The following is a 25,747-nucleotide window of genomic DNA, read 5'->3' as shown; positions in this document are numbered from 1 at the left end:
AGTATTTAAAGGAATCATTGTGAAAGAGAATCGTTCTATTATAGAGAGAATGAAAAATCATCTAGACTTTCAGATTGGAAATAGCTTGTTGAAGTACACTAAAAACTCCAGACTTCTCCAAATGAGCCCTAAAGTACTTAACTACAAATCAGAAGTGTTAAATGGTCATACATACATGTGAATGAGCAGTAAAGCTTAAATATACAAACCACAAGAATCCCTTAATAGTTCGACAGAGCGTGAACGCCAATATCAATATTTTTTGAAGAACTAATCTAATGGACACATTTCGTGTAACATGCTTGCCACCCTTCCCTATCCCAAGAAAATATAAAATTTCATTTCATTTCCTGACGATGCAATCAATCAAAAGCTTTGGCAGGGACCACATCCACACTTTGACCAGACCTGTCAACAATATACAACAAAAAGTACGCAAAAAGTGATTTTATGGCAAAGTTTCACAAAAATAGCTGTCATGAGTGATGGGGGTTTGTAGGGTATAATTGGCAGGTAGGGCTAGAGTTCACATTAAATGGGATTCTTCTAGCATGCCATGATGAAATACAGATGTGTTTGAGTTTTGGTCAGTAATATTAGCATTATACGAGAAATTCGGAAGAGTGGAGCCAGACAAAGACCAAAGGGCCAGAGAAAATACAATCAGGTATAAAAATACATTGTGCTAACTTGAAGGAAATAGAGACTCATCCATTAAGACTTACTAAAGGTCTTGTTACATTAAACCTAACTTAGGTTATCTGGTTTAGTGGGATGTTCAGTGGGGTCTAAAAGTCTCAGACCAATTTGGATTTCTTCCTCATTTAATGCTTTTTCCATTACAAATCATATTACAAGCATAACTATGAACTGAAACCAGATGATTATTTTATTCCTATATTAAATTTTCAATGAAAATGTAACTAGAAAATAAAGGTACATATACTACTGTACATACATTGGTTGTATATCCTCAGTCCTTTGGTTAAAAGGAGGTCTCAGTGTGTTCAAATAAAGAAGCTGTATATACTGTATGGCATACTGCAAAATACATGATTACGTATTTTTCATATTAAGGTTTCATTGAATTGTTTGAATACAGCTTCTTAAAAGACACTACTAAAGAAAGGCAAAGTGCAGGAAAACCAAACAGACAGATGGACAGACAACAAGACACGTTATGAGACAGTTACCGGAAAGCCTGCTCGTCCAGGTGGACCCTGAAAAAGGGGTGAGAGAAATGTGGGTACAGAATAAAGAAAGAACCAGTCAACAATACTGATTAAGAAGAACACAACACACTGCCAAGCCATAATGAAATTTAGTCTGTTTTTACAATTTCAATACTGAATAGTGAAAAGAATTTAACTGAGGAGCTTTGTGATCCAGCATTAAGTTTCATTGTGGCAAGGCTCAAAGGTAGCAGCAGGAAAACACTCCAAAGAAGCATTCCACAAATGCAAACACCATCAAATGCTTTCACAACAGAATTTTCTCTGGAGCCCAGAAAATCATTTTTTGATATCATGACATGTTTATTTTATTTAATGGCTTCCAATTTTTCATTGAAAATAATTTTAATGTATATGTTCCCAGTAAAAAAAAATATATAGACACCCTTAAAACAAGACACATTTACTGAATAATGAATTATATTATATATTTACCTATAATGAAATATAGGAAATAAAAACAGTTTTTCAGAAAATATATCTCAAATTAAGGATATAACTTTATAACCGTTTTTTTCTTAAGTAAAAATTTGGTGTGGTTTGTGCTTTAAAAGAATAAAAACAACAACAAAAAAAGTATTATATTAATATTTTACAATAGTCCGGTCATCTTACACAGTTTTTCTCAATAAAATCTATCTTTATTAAGGGTGTTTATATAAAAGTTTTTTTTTTTTTCAGTGTGAAAGTCAATTCAGTTCATGTCATTAATAATCATGACTAATATTTCAGTAAGATCGTTTCATTGCATTTAATACTAAGCATTTAGTGCCAGCATGAACACTAAACAGTACCACATGTCTGATTAAAAAAGATGTTCATTAAGAGGCCCACACATGCATGGGACATATGGTTTCACAGATGAAGGTGCTGGCTGAAAATCCTTATCTCATGCTTGACTTCAGAGTCAATTGTGGAGATCGCTCTGGTTTAAATCAAATCAAATAACAAGTTCACTTCCTTCACAGAGCACCATTCTGATGTGAAAAAAAAAGTAAAAAAAAAAAAAAAAAACTGTGTACATTCTTCACTGCAGAGGATTAGTGTTAAAAACCTGACAGCTGCTTGATCATTCAAAGAAAGATCCTTTCTGTTAAGACTGCCGTGACACTCTTCATTATCTGATGATGCATTTACAGTTCATTTCATGAGCCTGTGGAAGTGCATACTAGTGTTTGTGTGTGTTGGCTTTCCTCTTGGACTATAGTGTGGAGAGGGAAGCAATTTATCAAGTCTTAGCCCAGGGGAGGAAACTATTGCAGATGGACAAAAACATCCATGGCACTCTTTGGTCTGTATGCTTTGATATGACCATACACCATTCAGGCAATTAATCATTAAATTAACCCTTCAATCAAATGTATATGTGTGTTTTTTATTATTTAATTATTATGTATATTAAACTCTTCCCAACATGCGTGTGGCTGTGTAAGTTTGAAACTTAATATTGTGAAACCTGTTGAACACTGAATTTTACACAGATTTGCGCAAGGTTTGTGTTTAGGAGTAGATAATATGGTTGGGCTATAATATAATTACCGGAGTATGATTTTTTTATTTATTATTATTTATTTTAGAAAAGAATACTTTTATTCAGCAAGGATTCATTAAATTGATCTAAAGTTACATTACAGACATTTATAATGTTATTAAATTCAAATAAATGCTGTTAATTAAGCTGTTGCGATCATAAGAAACGTTTGTTGGGCAGCAAATTTGCATATTGACACTGAAGACTGGAGTAATGATGCTGAAAATGATGAAATACTCTTAAAAAAAAAAACTGCAATAGTATTTTCACAATGTTTTACCGCATTTTTGATCAAATAAATGGCGCCTTGGAGAGCAGAAGATACTTTGTTTTTCAAAAACAGTTCAACCTTTGAACAGTAGTGTATACAAAAACAGCATTATTCTTAAAAGTAAATAATAAGTCAACAATTTTTAATACAGTCATAATTCACTGCAATCTTACTCCAATAAAGAGTCCAAAAAACAAGATTTTGCATTTTTGTAAGCGGCCAATCACAACGAATGTGTGTGTCACTGAATGCAGTCTGTTGAAGTGTGTGGGAAACAATGAAAGACCTTTAATAGGATCTTTAAGTTCAGAAGGCACACATGTGGCACAGCAGTGGTGTAACGTATATGAGAGCTGGACACAGCTGGACTGGGTGTTTATAAGCAGCGGTGTGTAGAGAGAGGAACAGATCTCCGCTGGATGTTGCTGAGATCAGGAGTGTGTATGAGGGAGCTGGTCTACATGTGCCGTGTGTATATGAGCGTGTTGAAGTATGTGAAGCAGGTCTAAGGTGCAGGCCCAGGTGCTGAGTGGGAACAGGCCAGTGAGCGCTGCTCAGGCCGGCCCAAAGGAGCGTCTGGCGAGGTCAGAGGTCACCCACCGGAAGAACACTTCATTTGTGATCCACGGTAGCTGGCTACATGTGGCTCTCATTTAGCCCACAGTGCTGCTGGGTAAATGAAGGGGCTCCCCATGGGGAAAATGGGAGCGAATGCTTCCCTAGAGTCCAACATTGCACGGATAAGATATATTCAGCGGACACAAGGCACTTACTGATCACATGCAGTAAAAATACTGAATTCAGCAAGTATATCACTTAAGAAAACCTATAGCTGTTCTTTATGCTAAGCAAAAGAGCATAAAGTATTAAGAAATTTTAACTCACATTACTATGTCCTTATTACAAGGGCAAGGCTTTTTATTTTTAGTTGTGCCTTTTTGAGGAATTTTGAGGAATTTACTAACCTGGCTTCTAAATATGCCTACTTCCTAGTATAAGAAAAGAGTAGCATGCATAGTATTCTTTAAAAAAGGCAAAAAATAACCGGATGAATTACTACTTCTGAAATGTGCATCCAACAGATGCTTTACTATCCCATGAAGCCAAGGGACAGGACTTGTGAACAGCTGAGAAGTGACCTAAGTGACGCTAGTTGGTCACATGACCATGTAGTATGTACAGATTTCATTCGCACTTCGCACATTCATACTATATGTGACCATGGACCACAAAACCAGTCTTAAGTGACATTTTTTCAAAATTGAGATTTATAGATCATACGATTGACCCATACACTGTATTTTTGGCTACTGCTACAAATATACCCCAGCGACTTAAGACTGGTTTTGTGGTCCAGGCTCATATATAGAATTTCTTAAAGTAATTACTTATTCAAAAGAAGTACCTACTCAAAATGTATGCAAGTTTGGACACAGTGTAAATTTATTGTATATCTGCGAATGTACAAAGACTAAATCTAATCACTTCCATAGGAAAATACAGATTTCACAATGGGTTCAAGTTGGAGATCACGCAGATCTGCTTGGTTTGAAAGTGACTTCTTTGTGAGCTTTGCTCCGTAAATGATTACACTGTTAATAGACAATAGACAGTGGACTTTTTTGTGGAGATTTGCTAATTTGACTGTATCCTAAGTCTGTGAGAAGACAAAATATATTGTAGAGGTCATGCATCCTTAATTCTTTCTCTTTATCTAAACACAACCTCAGACTGACCCACTGTGTAAATATACAGTAAACTCACAAAGCACAAAGTCCGTTTCAGATAATTAAAAAATAAATAAAAAAGAAAAGTGTAAAAGATTCACTTTTTTAAAACTAAACATATATTATATATTACTCTATCAACAAGTCCCTGCTGATTCCCTCCCCTAATTTCCAAGTGTTTCAATCCTTATGTTCAAGAGACTTGAGACTGACCAGTGCAATGTTCCTCAGGAGTTTTCAACACACTAACTGAGGTGCTTTCTGTCAATGTAAAATGTTTCCTGTCACTACTGATTGTTTAAGGCTGGGTTAGGCCAGCTGTGCCTCAAAAGCAGGCAAAAGGCTATGCTCATGTGAGGTGACCTGTGAAGAACCACAGACTATTATGCATTTAAACTTCTCAAAGTATTCACTTTCAACACACAGGAAAAGGCCAATTTGGGGAGTTTTACAGTTGCCATCACATCAGTAAGACTGTTGTCTTAGTGTTCTTGTTGGATAATCTACAGTATACACTCTTCTAAGAATTGGCATCAGTGTGATGGGACGGCCCTCTAGGCCCATTGATCAGGCACCGGGCTTGTCAAACTCCTTCTACTGAAAACAAACACTGTAGTTAAAGACTTACTGACACTGACTGCCAATAGATCACCGAACCTGTTTAAAGAAGACTGACTTGATTAAAAGAATTCTCTAACTATCTCTAAACATTCTTAGCTGACAACAGCAGACATATCAACTTAATGTTTAAGTTGGTTAACAGACTATGTGCATTGTTTGACAGGTCCCTCTCCTGTCTTTCAGTTCTCCTCAATTTGCCTTCAATTTATGGGTTATATGAGCAGGTGTTGGAATGTTCGTATACGTATGTTTTTGGGCTGTGGAACCTGCTCACCCACTGAGATATTTTATTGCTCCTAAGTTTCACGTTCATAGCTCAGAGACTTAAAGGAACAGTTCACTCCAAAAACAGATTAAAAGGGAATTAAAGGGAGAGTGGACAGACTCATCCGAGCTCCAACAATCACATTAAAAAAACAACTTAAAAAGTCAAACAAGTGGTCCATTCATGAAGATATGTCATGCTAGATTTGAGGTTAAATGATAATAAACATCAATGATTATGGAATATTTTAAAACCATGATTAATTATTTTGGATTATTTTAATGACTGCAGACTTTGGTATTTTTGCAAATCAGTTTGAAACAGTGATGCCTTTTAAAACGTCAAGAGGAGGTTTCAGCAGAAGCCTCAATTTTCTCTTCATTTAATCTCACTGCTTTCTAATAAAAAGGTTAAGATATCTAATTTGAGATTTGTCTTTTCTGTGGCCACTGTTTATCTGTGGCTGCTGGTATTTCATTAATCACTTAAGCTCGACCTTCTCCCTCTAACTGCAGGGACGCAGCTGTCCAACCGCACCTAATTTTATACTGCTTGACTCTCTTTTCTCCTCTACTATATGTTTCTCTTGACCTTCTTTCTCATTATAACCTCATTCTGTAACATTAGCCCTCAAAATATATATAAAGTTGAACAGGCTGTGTCTGCCAATGCTGTCGTCTTCTATATCCGTGGCCAAATTCCCAGAAGAATGCATTGCTATGTCAAAGATAATGGCACGCGATTTAAGGTAAAGTGTGTTATTTTTGTGCCACCCAAAAAAAATTGGTAAATTAATGATCCAAGTCTCCAGAACATTTTAATTTAGGGTGGGACTATCCATTTGGGCAACCAATGACTTCCAGAGGGGGCGCCTCTGTAAGTCATTGGTTGCCCAAATGGATAGTCCCACCCTAAATTAAAATGTTCTGGAGACTTGGATCATTAATTTTCCAATTTTTTTATGGCATTATTGGTTGAGTCAGTGTTGCCATTTTGTACTGCTCAGAATGTTTAAAAAGAGCCATGCTTAATGGGAATCGCAGAATCTCTTCACATTAAACTCGATTTTATAAAGTATCTCAACATCAAAAATGTGCACACTTCACCTTGAGTACAAAACACAAGCTCTTTTTCTGACAGATGACAGTGTGGGTGTTTTTTGTGTGTGGCAGAAGGAAACTAAACCAACAGTTTCCATTGTGTGAATGAAGTCGTGTAATCAGCCCTCCATCGGTAGTAACATATGAAAGATAAATTCACACTCTCAAAACACACACAAATACACAGAAAGCCACAGAGTTTGGGTCACATTACCACAATCCAGTCAACAAAGGGACCAACATCTACTTACAGGAGGACCTGCAATAAAAACAGAGAGAAAGACAGATTAGTCATTTGGAAAAAATCATCTTGTTTGGACCATGTGCACATTACATCAAACATCTGACCCTGACAGATTTCATTTCCCCAAAAACAGACAAAAAAAAAAAAAACCGTCACGCAAGTCTGAATTTGCATAGTCCAACCAGAATCCGAAGTGAATTTCCTGGCTGTCCAGCCCACACTGGACTGATGAACGCCGCCTCCGATTTCTCTAACCGTAACACAAGCTCTGAGGAAGATTAGAGTTCACACGCAGGTAGTTTTATGAAGTGCGTCACAGCATCGGTTCGGCATGTAAATACAGTTTTAAAAATATGTTTATAATTTAACTGATGAAAGGATTGAAAAACTTTTTTGTGGGAAAGTGTTGCTTGTTTCTGGTCCACGGATGAGCAGTAGGCCCACCGGGCAACAAACCACTGAGAACTGAGTGGGAGAATAAGCCACATCACTGGAAGACTGCCTGCAGAGATAAATCACACCCATTCTGAGCACGCGAACCCCACCCAGACATCACAAACTGTCCATCTCCTTCATAGCTAAAGCTAAATCATACACTAGCAGCGTAATAAACAGTGGAAACAGATTTCACTAACATCATTAGTCAAGTTTTTCACAGTGATTCTGGTGGAAAATGCAGGATAGATTAAAACCCTGAGGAAAATATGTTAAATGGAATTGAGATTTCTACACTCTTATTGGTTGCTGAAGGTATAATTAAAATATGCTTTAATATTTAATAAATGAACATGCAAGGGTGCAGATTCCATTTGGACCTGGTCAGGATAATTGAATTGAAAGGTTTCGTTCTTTAACATTATAATGTGGGAAGGATGTCCAAATTAAACGAACAATGCAACTTGATTTAAAATGAGTTAAGTAGTCATTTTAAGTATTACAAGAATCTAAGTATTTCAAATTATAAGCACATGCATTAGTAGGATGCACAGCCTCTTTTTTATCCTTTAAGCAAGACACAGCAATCAAGCAGAACTGAGATCATAGCTTCAGGATCTCAAGCTTTATCAAGGAAGAACAAAACTGATGACAAATCTTTTCCACTTATGTCTCTAAAATCACCTCTTCTATAACTCATTATATCTGGACAACAAAACCAGTCTGTCTAAGTAATTTTTTTCAGAACTACTGAACAATCTGCCTAATCGTAAGGTTTCTTTCCAGTTCTTTCATCCAGAAACCATTTTTTTGGTCCTCTAAAGAGTATGAAAAGGCAACACCTCTCTGTTTCAAAGCCAGAAACTTGGGGAAGTAACAGTAGGAACCTTTGATAAAAAAAAAAAAAAACTTTTTAATGGATGGAAGAGGGAAAAAAAAAGTCCCAATAAACCATTGTTTACTGCAGGAGAGATGTTTCGAGCAAACATGAGCTCGAATTCTTCAACAAGCAGACGATCTACATTTCGACTGAGCTCTGCAGTCAAACTGGTACATTAAATATGGCAGCCTTAAGTAATGGCGCAGTCACACTGGTGACAAAGCTTTCCTATGGGTCCATCATTATTCTTTCCTTTCCTGTTTTGAGAAGCCTGTATTTTCTTAGAAATCAGAACCGCCATTTATCAAAGCTGCTGCTGAGACAGCAAGCCCCATTTTAGGCCTAAAAGCAAGAATAATGTCAAAGAACGAGTGAACAACACACACAAAATATGTGTGGTCACGCAAGAATTGCTCTCTGAACATTCCAGATCAATCTTTGTCATCATAAACGCTCTCATTTTATCCATGTGATCCATAACTCTTTACATGAAACCACTTCATACGCACAGAATATAGAGGAATCTAGAGGTTGTATAGTAGCAGCCTCAAATCAGCTACAGACTGCTTACAGTCCATTTACTGACCATCTAATATCCAATATGGATGGAGCAAAAATGGCTGAAATCAACCTAATTTTCTGTCAGAAAAAAAAACATAAATTCATGGGTACATCTGGTATAGTACCTCAAAAGCTTTTTACACCTAAAAGGTTCATAGTCCCTCAAGGGTTGCATTTAGGGGTAGATAAGGTACTGGTAAACCTATACCCTAAATGATAAATAAAAGCTAAATAAACTGTGATTATCCACTTTGTGTATACAGTATGTGCAGTTCTTTACTTCACGTTCATTCAAGTCTAGAAACTCTTATAAAAATACATCTTGATGGATGTGACCCCAAACACCTTTCAATGTTGTGTCCAAAATGTGTTATTAATACCACTAATTCTACCCTACTTTTACAGTTTATCTCTAAATATATTCAGTAAAGTTCAAGCATCTCTGAATGCTTTGAAGTCTCAATGGCAGATAGTGTTTTCATGCTTCTCTTGCTATTAAAAGCTTTGGGTGTGCACATACGTAGCAGCTTATGCACAACAGCATGTGTGCGTTAATCTGTTGCGTTGCAGGCACAGGCATATGCGTACTGTACACCTACCTGGAGCCCCATCACGGCCTTTCTTTGCCCTCAAACCAGGAGGTCCTGATTGAAAAACAACCTACAGTTAGTCCTACAGTTACATTTCTATATTGAATGACCCAAGCAATAGCTCCGCACCACCGTAAAGCCTTTCCCTACTATGATTTATACTAGCAGAGCTATTCAAGAATTGTATTACAATGCTTTATTGCTAAGCAACACAGTTGTATAATAATTTCATGACAGCTCTTTGGACCAAGCTCCCTGTGGCTGCAATAATTAAAGGCAAAAACGGGGCTAAAAATACATCACCACAGAGTCACGCCAAGCGGCGGCAGCAAGAAGCAGATAACGTGTCAGAAACTGCAACAGCGCAGCCAGCAGTAGGATGAGTGGACACTTTGGTAGACTGGGTGTGGAGAGCCTTAAAGCCATGAAGTGAAAGCCGAAACCGAGCACACAGACACGTGGAAGCATGTGTTCTGATTCCTGACGCATTCTGGACTTGCGTCCACTTCCTGCTCTGCAGACAACCTTCATTCAAAGGCGAACTGAGCCGGGGCGTCAGAAATACCCCATGTGATGATGCCTAGAGGACTCTAGGTGTAAAACTATGCGTGTCTAGAGGGGTATGTTTGTGTGAGAGAGCGTGTGGTGCTACACACAACAACAACACTGAACTATAAACACAAGGAACGTTTAATGCTTCCATTAAATATCAGGCAGTGCTATGTCAGTTAAAGTATTAATGTCAAGCCGCATATCACAACCACCTGTTACCGGCCTTATGCAAGAGGACTGGAAATGGAGATCTTCTGTTGCATGCTGACACGAAGGCACCCGAGCCACCCGCCCCACCTCGTTTCATAGTATTGAACCCTAAATATTGAACTATGATGATCCAAATAGATTCATAATTCTTGGTATAATTTTTCCTCCCCAAAAAAATCCAGTACTGGATAGACCTTGTGGCAGCACAATGGTGCAATAATAGCATCCAATGGAAATATTTTGGTATTTTTTCTCTCACAAAAATAATCACACAGTACCGAAAACTTAACTTAATTTAACTTAACACATTGTATCATTTTAACAATATCTAGGCCCATTTACTCAAGCCATCTTAGGATCTCAGCTCTGCTATATAGACCCAGGAATAACCTCAAGAATACCATACAGCCCAAAATACCCATCCATTGCCAGCTCCACTCCCCTTATCATCTGCCAATTTCTCCAAACGCTCTGTCCTCTGATTGCCCCGGACACATGCCATAGTGCCCAAGAATGAATGTTTCAGCTTCCAGACTTCCAAACTGCAAGCGCAGCAAAAGTCCAAGCAAAGGATGAGACAGGGATATGAATAAAACAGCAAATGTTGGGCTAACGAAGCATGGCCTGCTTTTCAGACATGGACAACTTTAGTGCAAGAACACAACACTACTTTTGGTTGAGCTATGCCTTTAAGTTTTTAGTAGCCTATATGGATGACACACGTGTGCAAATTAGGCATAAAAAGTCATCTTAAAATATACATAAATCTGAAAACTGAAATAAATTATATTTTGATGTCCAGCATTCAAATGCGCTTTGGGATTTACAACAACTATTTTTAACTATTTATATGTGCCATGTCACAAACAAAATAAAATACACGTATGATTGGTTATGAAAAATTATGATTCTGGGTGCAGCAATTCATCAACTGTGATCAACAAATTTTAGCAGCAGTAAACTAGTTTTGCTTTGGGCTGTGTGGCGGTCAAAAGAAACGAAATGAACTTTTGCACTTTTCATCTATTAAGCTGAACAAAGTCTTCCCCACACCTTTTGAAATCTGGAAAAATCACTGCACACTTTTCATGACTTTTCACAACTGTTATATATAACCTTGTCAAATGTAAGTTCTCTCGGTCTCCAAATAAAAATACGGTTATGTGGCAATTCCAGAAGGCCGAGAAGATTAGTTGACTTCTTTGAAAAAGGGATGTGGTGCTCCATGCACCTCCAGTATCCTAAGGGAACCAATAAACCTTAAACAAAGGCCCTATCAAGTTCCGATAGGTCCACAAAAGTTTCAAGCCTAGAAAAATGTACAGTCCATCACACATCCAAACCCGTGCTGAACCCGGTACAATCCAGATGACTGACGTCTCCCACTCCAAAGAGAGCCCAGGCCCGGTTACAGGAGCTGAACGGCGGTGCGTCTGCTCCCATCTGCCCACTGATGACAGTTGACCCATTCATGACGATCCGTCGCCGCTTTGTTGCCTCGTTAAACTGCAGTCACAGTTTGAAAAAGGATCACAGCCCAAGTCATTTTTCATTCTCGCTCTTGGCCGCTGCTGTGCTAACCTCATACCATGAGGAACGGCGATTCAGAAGCACACCAGCCGGTTCTCTGCTGAAAGAGTTTGGCAAACGCTTGACTACACTTGCACCTACCGGTCAATAAAAAACATGTGACGCGCATACAATAGGCCCAAAAGAAACACAGTATTTTGCTTATAAAAACAAGAAAGGAGACATACGACATTAGAAAGCTGGGAAATAAGTTTTCTTAAGGGCACACAGTTGTAAGCCAAGTCAAGGTGAGTATGCCTCACCCTGTATACTGTACTTCTGGCCAACTGCAGCATTCCCAGAAAGCCTGAATTGGAGCAGAGCTTTTATTCATTCGTATGCCAAGATGTGGCTAGGTGGAGAAATATTTCCCCCAACAATTCCTGGAGCAGAAAAAGTGTGCCATTACGTTCGGGATTAAATAATTACGGTGAGCCACTTACAGGAGATCACTACAAAGACGCTTTTGTGCTGATGCCAGAAAAAACACTATTACCTTGACTTTACCATTATTCTCCCAAATTGCTCCCAGGAGGAAAAAACATACACAAAAATCTCCTTCATTCTGGGTAGAAGAAAGGTTTCCTACTCCAGTTGTACCGGGTGGTGAAGTGGAGAATTGGAGTGGCACATAAATCTTTCCGTGAATTTTCTTTGGCTGTTTTTCCATCTAAATGGGTGATTTAGATAGTCATCGATTGAAATTTGGCACTAAAGAAATTCATTCATGATTTGGAATCTGAGAAACGCCCAAAGGAGCCATTACCATTGACTGGTCTGCTGAAAAGACCAATGTGGGCCATCATAAATTTCCAGGCTTGTTTATGCTGGTTCAAGCTGATCAGCAATGTTGGCATAACCAAGGAAGTCTTACTGGTTAAGCTTGTTTTTACTTTTTCAGTACTTTATCTATTTACAGTTTTATGTTAAAATAATAGACTGATTTATTCGTTTTATTTTATTTAATACAATTTTTCAGTGGCACTCTTCGTTTTCTATCAATGGCAAACTTTAAATATTTATTAACTACCATACTCACGTATCTTGTTAGTTGAATTATCAGATTAAAATAAACAAAGTAGCAGTGTAAGATGATTCATCAAGGGCTGAAGTTCTTTGGGCCATGATGTACAGTAAAAGTGTGGTCAGGAAGTGCAAGGGGCATTTGGTTTAAATAGAGTTTGCCTTATTTCCTCTTTAATTGGCCAGTTTGCTGGTTTGACTTGAGATCCACTGACATTTCACTTAGTCTGACATGGTCTGGTTTTATTTTCTCTGAACCTTTGTTGAGCCATGCTCAATGAACCAGGGAGGCAAAGCCTGGAGGACAAGCGTTTGACTTCGTTAGCAGAAACAGGAGGGATTTGAAGCATCAGGAATCTCAATAGGGCCATTGAGAGCGTCTGAATTTAAAAAAATCGATCCACACCCATCGGAAAAATCTTCTGTTACTGGCCTTGAGGTCATCTTATCTACGACAAATAAAATGCAGATCATAAAGAAAGAATTGCATTAACACCTGCCAGGCCTCACAGATGCTGAAGTCATTACAGTATACTTCAATAGCAAAAGCGCTATGAAATTAAAATAATATGTGTGTGGACATGCATGTGTTACAGTCAGGTCTAGAAGGAAATGTGAAAAAAAGGTGTTCACACTTTAAACTTTCACATATGCCACTTTATAAAACAATTCTTAAAAATTATGATCAATCTTGACCCTCTATGAACTAACCAGGGGAATGCTGAATGTACCTGATAACCTCAGAGCTGTTTGCAGAGTATCAGATGCTCACTGTAACTGTGAGAAAGCATCAAACAGCCTTTAAGGTGTGAAGATATCCAGTGTTTATTTGGATCTCTGCCCAATAAGCAGGATGAGTTTCAGAAGATAGTTTGTGCGGGTAGTAACAGCGGAGAAAATCTTGTCTGGGCTTATTCAACACAACTAAAAATAACTCAAAATGTGAAATGACTGACACTCAACAAACTGGAGTAATAATAATAAAAAATACAATAAAAACACTGGCACGGGGGAAAAGATCGATCATGGGATTTTACGAAAAACAAAATCAAGACTGTTAAATAATAAATTGTCTGAAATCAATTTCACTTCCCTGCCTTAAAGGATCATGAATATTAATTAGGTGACACACTATTCACCCAATATTAAGCCATAACTGATTTTCTGAAAAATAGATATACTGTATGACTGCTAACCATATTAGGATGCTATGACTGCTAACCATAGGATGCCAGCCTGGCATTTTTGTGATCATTCAGTCACCTTCTAAGGTTTCAGACTGGGCTTCAAATTGTTGTTTTACAGTGCTACCTTTTTATGTTTGTACCATAGAAAGCACCCCCCCCCCCCCCAAACGTGGGAGAAAACAAACTTAAAACATTCAAAAAGTGTGTACAAGTTATTAAATACCATTTATCTACTTATATCAACTGCAGCATGATTTAAAAACTTGTTTCCTTGCACCTCATAACCTCCAAAGCGACAAACATATTACTTACGCAAGAAAAATGGCCAACAGGGAAAGGTTAAACCAACACCTTCACTACTGCAGAACAGAAAATCTGGCACTTTAGAGGAAGCCTAAGGGATGTTTTATGCTTTTGCCTTGACAATTGTAATTGCGATGCATACGCTTGTGAGCCCACCTTTGACCTTTGGGAGTGCTGAATACAAAAACTATATGAAAACTGTGTTGGAAAGGCAAGATAAGTGTGTTTGTTTTGAAAAAAGATCTGACCTAAAGTACACTCGCTTGAAAAGAAAACACACAATTCATCAGAATAATGAAACATCATGTTTATTAATGCTGATATCATAATTGCAAACGGACAGCAAAGTCTCCTTCCATAAATACCAATCAATCTGTACAGCTTTGCTTCTTACCCTACTTTCATAAAAAGAAGTTTAAAGACGGACTTAAAGAGGGGAGGTTTCCCCAACATGGCATTAGTTTTCTCCCAAGACCAGAGGCAGACAAATCCGTTATTGAGCTTTGTCATATCAGCTAAGCGAAAAACTGCAGACTGCTGAGCTCCCATAAGACTTCCACGCTGAGGGTTTTACCTCTCCCATTCACTCTGTGGCCAAGAGCGAAAAAATGAAGTGCGATGAGAGCTCAGAGAGCCGGCGTCCGCCGATATTGGGTTACTGAGGGTAAAAAGGCATGCCATGCCAAGAGTTATTAAAACAGAAGCCTGAAAAGGAGATTTCAGTGGCATTGCTGAAATAAACAGGCAGCAGCTCAATGTCTTTACCATGTGTGTTACAGGGCTGGCATTCGGCCAGCGACTCTCAACACACACCGTGGTTGGTGTGTCAAAAGTGGCCATCAAATAAATGCAGCTTGTCGGCTGATTACAAAAGCAGAACTGTTGAAATAAACATCACACAGCTAAAAACACATTAGAATGTTAATAGGACTAATGTTGGGTTACTACGCAGACAGCAATCAGGGACATATTATGTATGCATGGTATATATATTAAAAAAAAACACTGCACTGCATACAGCACCTTCAATACACAACCAGGGTGGTAAAGGGACTTAGAAAAAGTGACAGACTTGGTGATTGCAAAAATCTTGTGGTTAGCAAATGTGGAATAATGCTGCTTTCAAGTACCCCCAAGAAACTTCTACTTACAAACTGGTCAGTCATTATTTAGGCTCGTCAGGCATTTAGGTTGGAAACAAAATTTCGCAAGTCCACTCTTAAAAATTCCAAAAGGTGGTTTTAACAGAATGTTGAATCATTCTGATTCTCTTCAAATTCTCTCTTTTTTTCTGTGAATATGTAAGTCTAGAAGTCCTAGTATTTAACTGGTAAATAAGCAATTACTGGAAATTTACCAATAAATGCATATAACTGCCCCAGTGAAAAAACAAAAACATTATTTATTTAAAATTCATTGATTTCATAATTAAGTAAGTATAATTCAATTAAGTATAATTCAAAACCATTGACATATTGACACATTACCATCACTTACTGCTAAAATTATAATTAAACTTTATTTGGAGTATTTCTTTATGTATTTACTTTCTTTAAAATATGTTTAAATATGACTATTAAAAAGGATTGTATGATCTCTGTATAATATCTTGGTCTTTAAATGTAAGATATTTAAAGTGTATCTCGGGTACAGTATACTTACAATAGGTACACTTTCACACAATCAGATATACTTAAGTACATCTTTAGTTGGACCTCAGCACTTCTTCCGCACAATTAAAGTGCATTAAGCATGAAATAGTTTGTTCCGATTTAGCAGATATTAAAGTATACCAAAAAATGTACAATTGCAGGGAATTTTTATCAAGCACATAAATATGTATAGTATTTGTAGTATATTTAGCACAAAATAATTTTCACATTTTAGTATATTTTTTCACTTGGATGGAACAGAAATTGGTTCAACAACAAAACTTTGTATAGCAACCCAAGTCTTATCTAATGAGAAAAGTAATGTATGTCTGCAACCCTAATGTAAGAGCATATCCTGCAAAGAAAAACAAGAACTAAACATATCTTTCAATCGTAAAATGAATTTGTATGATAAGCTAAGTTCCATCAAAGTTTTTTCCCCCTAATCTGAATTCCATGTGTGCCACAAAGCAAGTGGAATGCTTTCCAAATTGTGGAATGTATGTGAACTTTAAAGTAATACAAAAAATAAAACAGTCAGCACTCAGCAGATGTAAAAAACCTGTAAAGTGTTGGGGAAATTGTACACTACTTCACCCCTTACGGAAACCTCAAGTTTGTTCCCCAATCAGCAGCATGTACAAATCTATAAACCAAAACAAGACATTATAATAAACCTAGTCTTGATGAAAGATGACATGCCCAAACAAAGAGTAAACTGGAATAAAAGGGAGAAATCACAAATGATTGTGTTTCTGTTATATGTTACGAACTCAAATGAGAGAAACAGGCTCAGCCACAAACACAGAACAGCATCCAACAAGTCAGGAGTGACCGAAATACCGACATTCCTCTGTTCCCCAAACGCAAAGCTGGTAAATATGGTGTTGTAACTCCCATTCATCTAAGATTTACATTTGGGAACCGAAGTGAAGTGATACTAATCTGAAGCAAAAGCTCAAATAGTCAAACATGAGGCACGTGTAACACGCTTGTAAACTGTTGCTGTGGTGCACTCGGATCTTTACGCCAAAGTACCAAAGTTATGGCCTGTTGACGAGGACAGAGAACTTTTAAACACCCTTCTCTATTACATCTCAAAATAATATTCAGTGGCACCAAAGCCACCAAACCAAAGAGTCAGAGAGTCACAAACATCACAAATTTTATCCAGACTGAACAATATTTACATTTACATTTACCAGACGCTTTTATCCAAAAAATGTATAATTTTTTTTTACCAGTATGTGTGTTACCTAGGAATCGAACCCACAACCTTTTGCACTTCTAACACAACGATCTACAACTAGCCGAGCTTTCTTTTGAGAGCTTCTATGAGAAAATTCAGTTGAACTTATTAATGTGGGTTCTACTTCTACTGCTTTTACTCTTTTATACCAGGGTAAATATATTTTTTAGGACTGTTTGCATCACTTACACCTGATTTGAGGGGACTCGAGAAAGCTGTAATGGAGTATTTGATGGATACTAGAAATTCAGTGGAAAGAGCAGCCATCTTGGATTTTTGAAATTTCAAGTTGACCCACCTCTTTTTGTAAATCCTGCTTTGTCAGTGAAAAATAAAACATTTGTCATCATTTACTCTCTCCCATCATATTAGCATCCACACCTATGACAATAATGTTTATTAAAATCGCACACTGCAGTTGTGTCATATGCTACTTTAAATGTTAATTTAAAATCAAGTTGGGTGGATACTAATTGGCTGTCAATATCGGTATTATTCATGAGTATTAAAAACTCGCTTCAAAATTTCAAAGGGATTCCAGTGATAGTATTCTTGTGTGTTGTTAATAGTTATTACAGTCCTTGGTGTGCCCTTTTCAAGATACTTTTGGACTTGTAACTGCATTAAAAAAAATGTATACAGAAGAATTAAAATAAAAAATAAATAGTGTTAAAGGTTTGGAACAACATGAGGGAAGAGAAATGATTACTCATTTTTGGATGAAATCTTCCTTCATGATTGTATGCTAAAAGATATCAAACTCAGTGGAAATGATGAACATAGTGCAAACATCGTACTGAGAACTCGTGTGTGTTTACTTGACTTACAAATGTTACATTGCCATGGAGATCTCAAGCAGGGGAAGTACTTATCCTGAGATGTTCTGTGCTTTGGAGAGGTTTGATTCAGCTCAGTTCCTGTCACATGCTGCAAGAACACACACACTGCCATTTCCCAGAACACATTCCAACAAAACACACAAACACACCTCAACCCTATGAACCCCATCTTTTTCTTTTTTCCCCTCTAGTGTATCTTCCTCTCCTTGAATGTCTAAGGATCAGTGTTGCTCTTTCAAGACTGCTCTGTCCATCTGGAAGCTCTGGCAATGTCCATACACTACTCAGCTCTCAGGCGGTTGAGCGGGTCACCCTACACCACTGCGTGCCACCCGGACCCTGGAATCCAAACACGCCGTCTCACCGAAGGCATAAACCATCCCTGCCTGCACAACTGGCCAGGACGGCCTCTCTCCACCAGACCTGGAGCGGGTGCCAAGCGCTACTGCAGACACCAGCGTCAGTATGTAGTGGGTGTAAAGATGATGGAATGAAATTCAACATTCCAGAAGAGCCAATCAAGTTCCACGTGTTGCTCTTCACACTACTGCTGATTTAAAATATTTTAAATATGCTTTTTGAATATTTCTCAAGGGAAGAGGGTGAAAATCTTTTTCGCACCAAGCTGTGAACTTTTCTGCATATACAATGTGTAAGCACACACTCAAAAAACCATTACACAACATAAATAAACAGGGAACAGGCCTTGTTTGTCTGGAGCCTCTCAGAAATTACCATATGGAGGCTCTCACATTCGATGGAGAGGAACAAGCTAGTTTGTGAGAGGCCTCTACATGTTTGCCCTCCAGGCATTTCACCAGCGGGAAGTCAGAAAGCTCGTCAGAGAAAACAAGTAACCCGCTGCCTCGCCATCGTTCCAATGGCTAAACTGTCCCTGTATTTTTGGCCACATGATTTGTGATATGCACGCCTGCATTTTATGCATTTCCAACGGGTTTGTAACTGAAAGATCGGCACATAACAACACAACAGTTCACTTGGATTCATATTTATTCAGGCTGCTACGTATATTAATTACTATTCTAAGAGATCAGTGTTGGCATTCAATTTAAGGAATAGTTCATCAATTTTCAAAAATTTAAATGTTTCATTATTAACTTAGCCTCATGCTGTTTCTACGCGACATTTCTTTCTTTCTTCTTCAATGAAACACAGAAAGAGTGCTCCAGACATTAGGGATGCACAGATTTTGGTTTGATAAATTACAAATGGCATGTATTATATTACATTTCTGTACTACAATGTTTACATGAATTAAAAATATAATACTATAAAAATCATCAAAAAAATGTATTAATTAAAAATATAACATATCACAACATTATAACTGTACAACATGAAAAATGGATATTCATTTTGAGATTTGCAAAAGCTTTACATCAAACCTGTATACAGTACATCTCTTTCTTATGTTGAACACAAAAAAAAAAAGATATTTTGAGGAATTTTTGAGGAAACCAAACAGTTGTTGGTCACCATTAGTTTGGAAGTCAATGAGGACCATCAAATGTTTGATTACCAGCATTCTTTAAAATATCTTCTTTTATGTTCAGCATAAGAAAGAAACTCACACAGGTTTGGAACAACACAAGGGTGAGTAAATGATGACACATTTTTCATTTTTTTTAATGAACTATTCCTTTAAACAAGTCTTTTTAAAGATTAATTAAAGAATCAGTTGGTTCTTGGATGTCTAATCAATATCCAGAGTTTTTGATTCTAATTCTGAATTACACAGCTATCATATGTCTTACAAAGATTTGGGTTGCACTTTATTTTACAGTACGTGTACTAACATGTACTTATAGTGTACTTACAGTGTATATATCTAAGAAAGTTCTGGTAATACAAGGTAACTTCATGGGGTAGGATCAGGTTTAGGGGTAGGTTCAGGGTTAGTACATAGTTATTACATAGTTATTGTAATTACTATAATAAGTACATAGTATGTACATGAGGAACAGGACTCTAAAATAAAGTGCTCGAAGATTTGGTAACACTGAGAAAAAAAAAGAAAAAAAAAGTTAGACTGCTGGTGCTAGTTTTCTTAATCAAAGTCAAAGTATTTACTTCCATTGTTTGGAAAAGATTGGTGTAAACATTCTTTTTGTGGTTCACAGAAAAAAAGTACATCTTAGAGGTTTGGAACAACATGAGGGTGAACAAATAATGACATCATTTTCATTTTTTTTGTTTCTTAAAATCCATCACTGAGCAGCAGACTGAAATTGACATTTTATTCAAATACAACACCCGGAGCATGAATGGTGCTATTTTAAGCTCTAGTAAATGAAGTCCAGGAAAAATCAAACTTCAAAACATTGAAAGTGTTCAGTGTGAAGCCTGTAATCCAATAAAAACATCTAACTGCGAAAGGCTCCCAGCGAGTCTTGCTCAATTGCCGGTTCTGAGTTCCTGCAGGCTGCATGACAGACAATATACTGGATATATATGACATCCGGCATACTCATGTTAGCGTGTGTGTGTGTGTATGTAAGCCATATTGGCTCATCCACCATCTGCTGTTGGCCTGTTATGCACAGAACAATGCGGGCCCCTGTTCACATCGTGGCCTATTCTTTTTCTCCGTCCCTCTGATCAGCCATGCAGAACTTTGAACCAAATACCTCGACTGCTGACCGGCTGCTCTGCACCCTCTACCTACAGCACCTCACATGCACAATGCAGGTTAGATCTGGGATGCCAATATATTATGTTAAAGCACACGGGCCCACTGCTGGCGCTCAGCGGAGTCCTCCCCAATCCATCGTCTGGGCCTCACACGTGGGGAAATCCTTCTTAACACACACCACTAATCACACGGAGACAGCGAGAGGTGGAGGTGTCAGCCATGACGGCAAAATCACCAACCTCTAACAAAGACTGCAATGTTTAGTCTCCAGGAGTAAGAGTTCATGTGAGCGGCCAGACTCTCGGAAGTCACTTTACTATAAACACAACAGCCTGATGCATGGAGAAGGTAAGAGAGTTAAACAGATTGTGTATTGACACTAACATTTTGGCAGAGTGAGTAAATGCGAGTGGTGTTTTAAAAGGACTCTAAAATTGTCAATTCTTCATGCTATTAAAACCGTATGCTGTTGTTTCCTTAGTATAGCTTAAAAGTAGATTATATTGATCAAAGGTTGCAAATCTCTAAAAAAGACCAAACACGATCACAGTTAACACCAAAACCGCATTGCATGCACTTTTTGTGATTCATTTGGTGTGTTTTTGTACTTGACAAACCAAAATAAATAAATAAATGTTTCTTTAACAAATTTCTACTTGGTGTTTCAGTTTTAAAACACAGAAGCAGTACGAATTTCATCCAAGAAGGTGAATAAAATAGAGTTTTGGGGGGCAACTATTCATTTAAGTCCTTTAATATTATGAATTAATACATAAGTATGTATTAGTTAATTCGTGAATGATTTAAACTCAAACAAAAGAGGAAAATAAAGTGATTGGCGTCACCTCAAAAATAGGAATTTTCTGATTATAATAGTAGTGACTGCTTGTACAATGCTGTTTATAGTGCAAATAAGTAATAATTAAAGTATAAACCCATGATGTTTTGAGAATAATCTTATAATAGGCCTTTTAGAAGAAAAAAGATGCAAAATTATGAGATTATATTAATAATATTTTGAGAGTTAAATCTAAATTATGCATGAAGTAGCATTATGAGATTAAAGCCATACTATTATAAAGTCCTAAAGATGTAAAAATGTCACTTTATTTTACATTATTTTAATAGCTTGCAGCCAACGTGTAACATTCATTCAACACATTTCTACTTTTGTGTCCAAAGAAAATAACAGCATTGGAGTTTGGAACATGAGGGTGAATAAACAGTGAATAAACTATTCATTCAAGCCTCTTGAAGATCACTTTGTCCATCAGAAAGGAAAAACACAAGATCATTAGCAGCTGTTGACATTGGCCTGCAAGTGTGCATGAGAGTTTATTCATGTGTGATAGAAGTAAAACTGCAGGTGTTTGTGTATCTTATTTGTCTCTTCTCTTACATCCATTCCATTCCCATGTCATGGATACCCATGAACCCTAGCCAAACATTTTGGACAGTCTGAAACTTATGGCATCAGGTGCCAAAAGACCAAGGTGCTGAGCTGAATATCTGCCTTCCAAGAACAGATGAGCATTATAATGAGTCACTGCTATAAATGATTTATATCAAGTGTAATACGGTGAGCAACAAACACCAACTCAACCTATACTTGGGGTCAAGATTAACAGGGAAAGAGTTGCCATCCATCACTTTGACTTGGTAACCTATCGCTAACAAAACCAATATATTTTTTTTTCATTATCTGTGTACATAGTGTAGCAAAGTCTTCCATTTTCCGTCTTTAACTTCAGTTGTGGATTAAGATCAATTACCAGGTTCCTGCCACAGTAAGATCAGTAACTGAGAGAAGGTAAACATGGGGATCTAGTGGGTTGGCACATAAAAAGAAAGCCGCAACACACATGTACACAGTCACTTTGTGCTCTAATCCTGGATTACTATAGTGCACTTTGGTTAGTTGATAACACCATCCCCACACTAGCTCACCTGTGACTGTGAAAGACCAAGCTTAACCCCCTCTCTCTTCCCCTGCGGCATTGGTTGGGCTGGGGTACAGTAAATATAGGGTTGGAGCCTGCAAACATGCTTGATTTTATCTCCAAGCACTCACTGTTACAACCACTGGCCCCTGATAAAGTCTTTGAAATCAATGATGACATAACAGACTTACCTAACTTGCCACAAATAAACATACAACAACACAGTTTTTGAGCTCAGACGAAATGGAAGTAACTGGCATAGCCACAACATAGGAATTTGGTGTTTGTTAATTAATCATAATCTGGCACTTCATTGATTATAATAGGGTTGATTTGGTTTTTTACAGTGCTATTTAGTGCAAATAAGAGTAAAAAAAAAAGTAATTACAAAAATGAAATAAAAAATTACAAGAATAAAGCCATGATGTTTTGAGAATAATCGCACAATAGGCATTTTACGAGAAAAAAAAGTTGCACATTTACAAAATATGTGTGTGTGTGTGTGTGTGTATATATATATGTATATATATATATATATATATATATATATATATATATATATATATATATATATATATATATATATATACCTCTTATTATCATTTTACATCTCTGTTATAAAATCCTAAAGAATACAAAAAATTATTTTATTATTTTTTATTTTATTAACAATTTGCACTTTACAATTCAATTACAATTCAATAAAATTGCACTTTATTCTTTAAAGAATTCTTAAAAGTATTGCATATTTTTTCTTGTAGAACGCTGCTTACAATATTCTTGAAACATCAAAACTTTATTCTCATAAAGTTATGACTACTCTTGAAATCAAGATTTATTTATTTTTTTATTGCCACTAAACGTACTATAAATTGTGTACTATTTCGTTTTGGTTTGTCTATTTGATTTACAGTTAGCTTTAGCTAACTAAATCACTGTATTTATAGGACAATATCCGTCCCCTCTTCTGGCCTCCGCCGTTACTGGTTCCAGGTTGAAATTCAGTCGGTTTAAAAGGTGAGTCAATTTTTCCAGCCCAGAACCACCCTTTGGTGGAAACACCTTTGGCACCAGAATCACGATAAAGGAAACAGGGCAACAAAGACAAGGCAAAAATCTCGAAAACCTTGAACAACTCTGAATGTTAAACTAAGCTAAAGACTAAAGACTGAATATTTATGTGCTGTCTTTAAAAATGTAATTATCCGTAGTCTGATTACACTTTATTGTCACAGGGGTTACTCATTGTGTGGTTGCATTACGGTACTTTTTGAGGTTTGCTCTAATTTGCTGAGTATCCTGATTTAAGAGAAGGTCATGCTAAATACTATCCAGTCATTATGCTGCCCTTTCATTATTCTATAAATGAAAAGAAAATGTAGTGTACAAAGCATCTAGTGGTCAACAGGGCAGGTTAAGGTCAGCGTTGATGGATCACGTGTATATATGACTAGTCTACTCTGACCACAGCAATCGGGAACAAGGTTCTGACACTGTCCCACGCTTACACACACACCTTTGCCTGACAACCCAGAAAGGGGCCCCTGAATAAAAGCCCTCGGCACTGTAAATAACCCTGTTTATCTTGAGGACATCAAACGGATGCTTCACAGCAAGATGAGCAAACCAACTGGGGCTCTGCCGGGGGAAGGTAGGATAGTTAAGGAGTTGTAGATGATTACAACCCCCTCATTCCTCTGGCCTCTACATGTTTGATCGCTCCTTACGGTTCCCCCAACACACAAACTAAGCAGCCACTCGCACTCCAGTTTCACAGATGGGAAAGTCATCCCCTAGGGCCCGTAGGGCATCATCAGGTATGTCTTAACAACAGTGCCTTGATTAAGAGCTGCAGCTGAACTTTGACCTTAGGTACAGCACACAATCACAGATATACCTGCAGACAAATCTGGAGTAAACACAAGTCTTCTCAGGCGAAATGGCCTTTACCATAACCAGAACATCAATTAGACATGAAGATCATCACAAAGTTAAAAACTGTTTTTGACAAACACCAGGGTTGTGTCACCTGGAGAAAGGCCAATAATAATATATCTTTTTTAAAAGTTTAAATTACTTCACTCATAAAAGTGGTATAGAATACTGTGGGCTGAATGCAACACTGAGATCATATTAATAATGGGTGAAAATATGGCTATGTTTAGGGTTACCCTAGTGAAAAATAAATATTCTAAAATGTAACTGAAATACATTAATTATTTCACGTTAAGTATACTACAAATACATTTACATATTTATGTGCTCAATAAAAATACCCTACAATTGACCTTTGGTATACTAAACTAGTATACTTAAAGTCTGCTAAATTGGGACAACTAATTGTGTACTTAATGCACTTTCATTGTGCGAAAGTAGTGCTGAGGTTCAAGAAAAGATATACTGAAGTATATTTGATTGTGCTGAAGTGGAATTATTGCACGTATACTTCAGGTACACTTTCAATATCTTGCATTTAATCCTCATCAAGAGTGACACTGAAACACATGAAATAAATGTATTTTATATATATATTACTTTTTTACTAGGGTATTCTACAATGAAATCTGTATCCGAAAACTATTGCTTTTGCACAATGCAGCCTCCACACCAATAGATGGCAGTATAAACTCCAACATCGCCATCATACTGGTTGTTTAAGAAAAGAGTGTGTGACACATAAACAACATAAATGTACAGCACCTTTAAGTTTCTCAATTCCAATAAAACTGGTAAACCATCTGTTGGCTGCGTAATAAGTTGAAAAGCTCATTTGTCTAAAGTAAATATTTTGTAAACAAGGCCATTAAAATGCCCTTTGACGAATTGCATGCCCAAGGTTAGCATTAACAAATAGATTTTGTAAACTTCTGTACAATTTGGCAGCAGTCTTATTTTCCTCCTTGAGTATTTTACGTAATTTCCCACAGAGTCTCTTAAAATTCATGCCGGTTGGCAAGATCCAAAGGTCTTATAAAATGAGTAAACGGGCAGATTTCTGGGAAGCCTGAAGCATGTTGACAGCACAGGAGGCTCGTCTGACTCCACAGACCCGAGAACTCGGCTCTTGTCTGGGATATTGCAATTGATAAGTTTCAGTCATTTTCACAGTGAGG

At 37.2% G+C, this 25,747-nt stretch overlaps 1 protein-coding gene across 24 annotated transcripts in view; it reads right to left on the bottom strand.

The window, feature by feature from the left end:
• The window catches only part of col13a1 (collagen, type XIII, alpha 1), a 94,152-nt gene that overhangs the window by 45,999 nt on the left and 22,406 nt on the right, over window positions 1-25,747 (bottom strand). For 21 of the 24 annotated variants that reach the window (XM_026224422.1, XM_026224424.1, XM_026224418.1 and 18 more), the window contains exons 3-4: window positions 6,999-7,006; window positions 1,194-1,220 (exon numbers count right to left, since the gene is read on the bottom strand). In XM_026224422.1, the coding sequence (XP_026080207.1) occupies window positions 1,194-1,220; window positions 6,999-7,006 (35 nt within the window). The remainder of the gene's footprint in view (window positions 1-1,193; window positions 1,221-6,998; window positions 7,007-25,747) is intronic. The other 3 variants (XM_026224434.1, XM_026224438.1, XM_026224437.1) reach the window with 1 other exon arrangement.

This window comes from Carassius auratus, chromosome 38, assembly GCF_003368295.1.
Source record: "Carassius auratus strain Wakin chromosome 38, ASM336829v1, whole genome shotgun sequence".
NCBI lineage: Eukaryota > Metazoa > Chordata > Actinopteri > Cypriniformes > Cyprinidae > Carassius > Carassius auratus.
The sequence above is the reverse complement of the archived record's forward strand: the minus strand, read 5'-3'. Positions and strand labels throughout refer to the sequence as shown.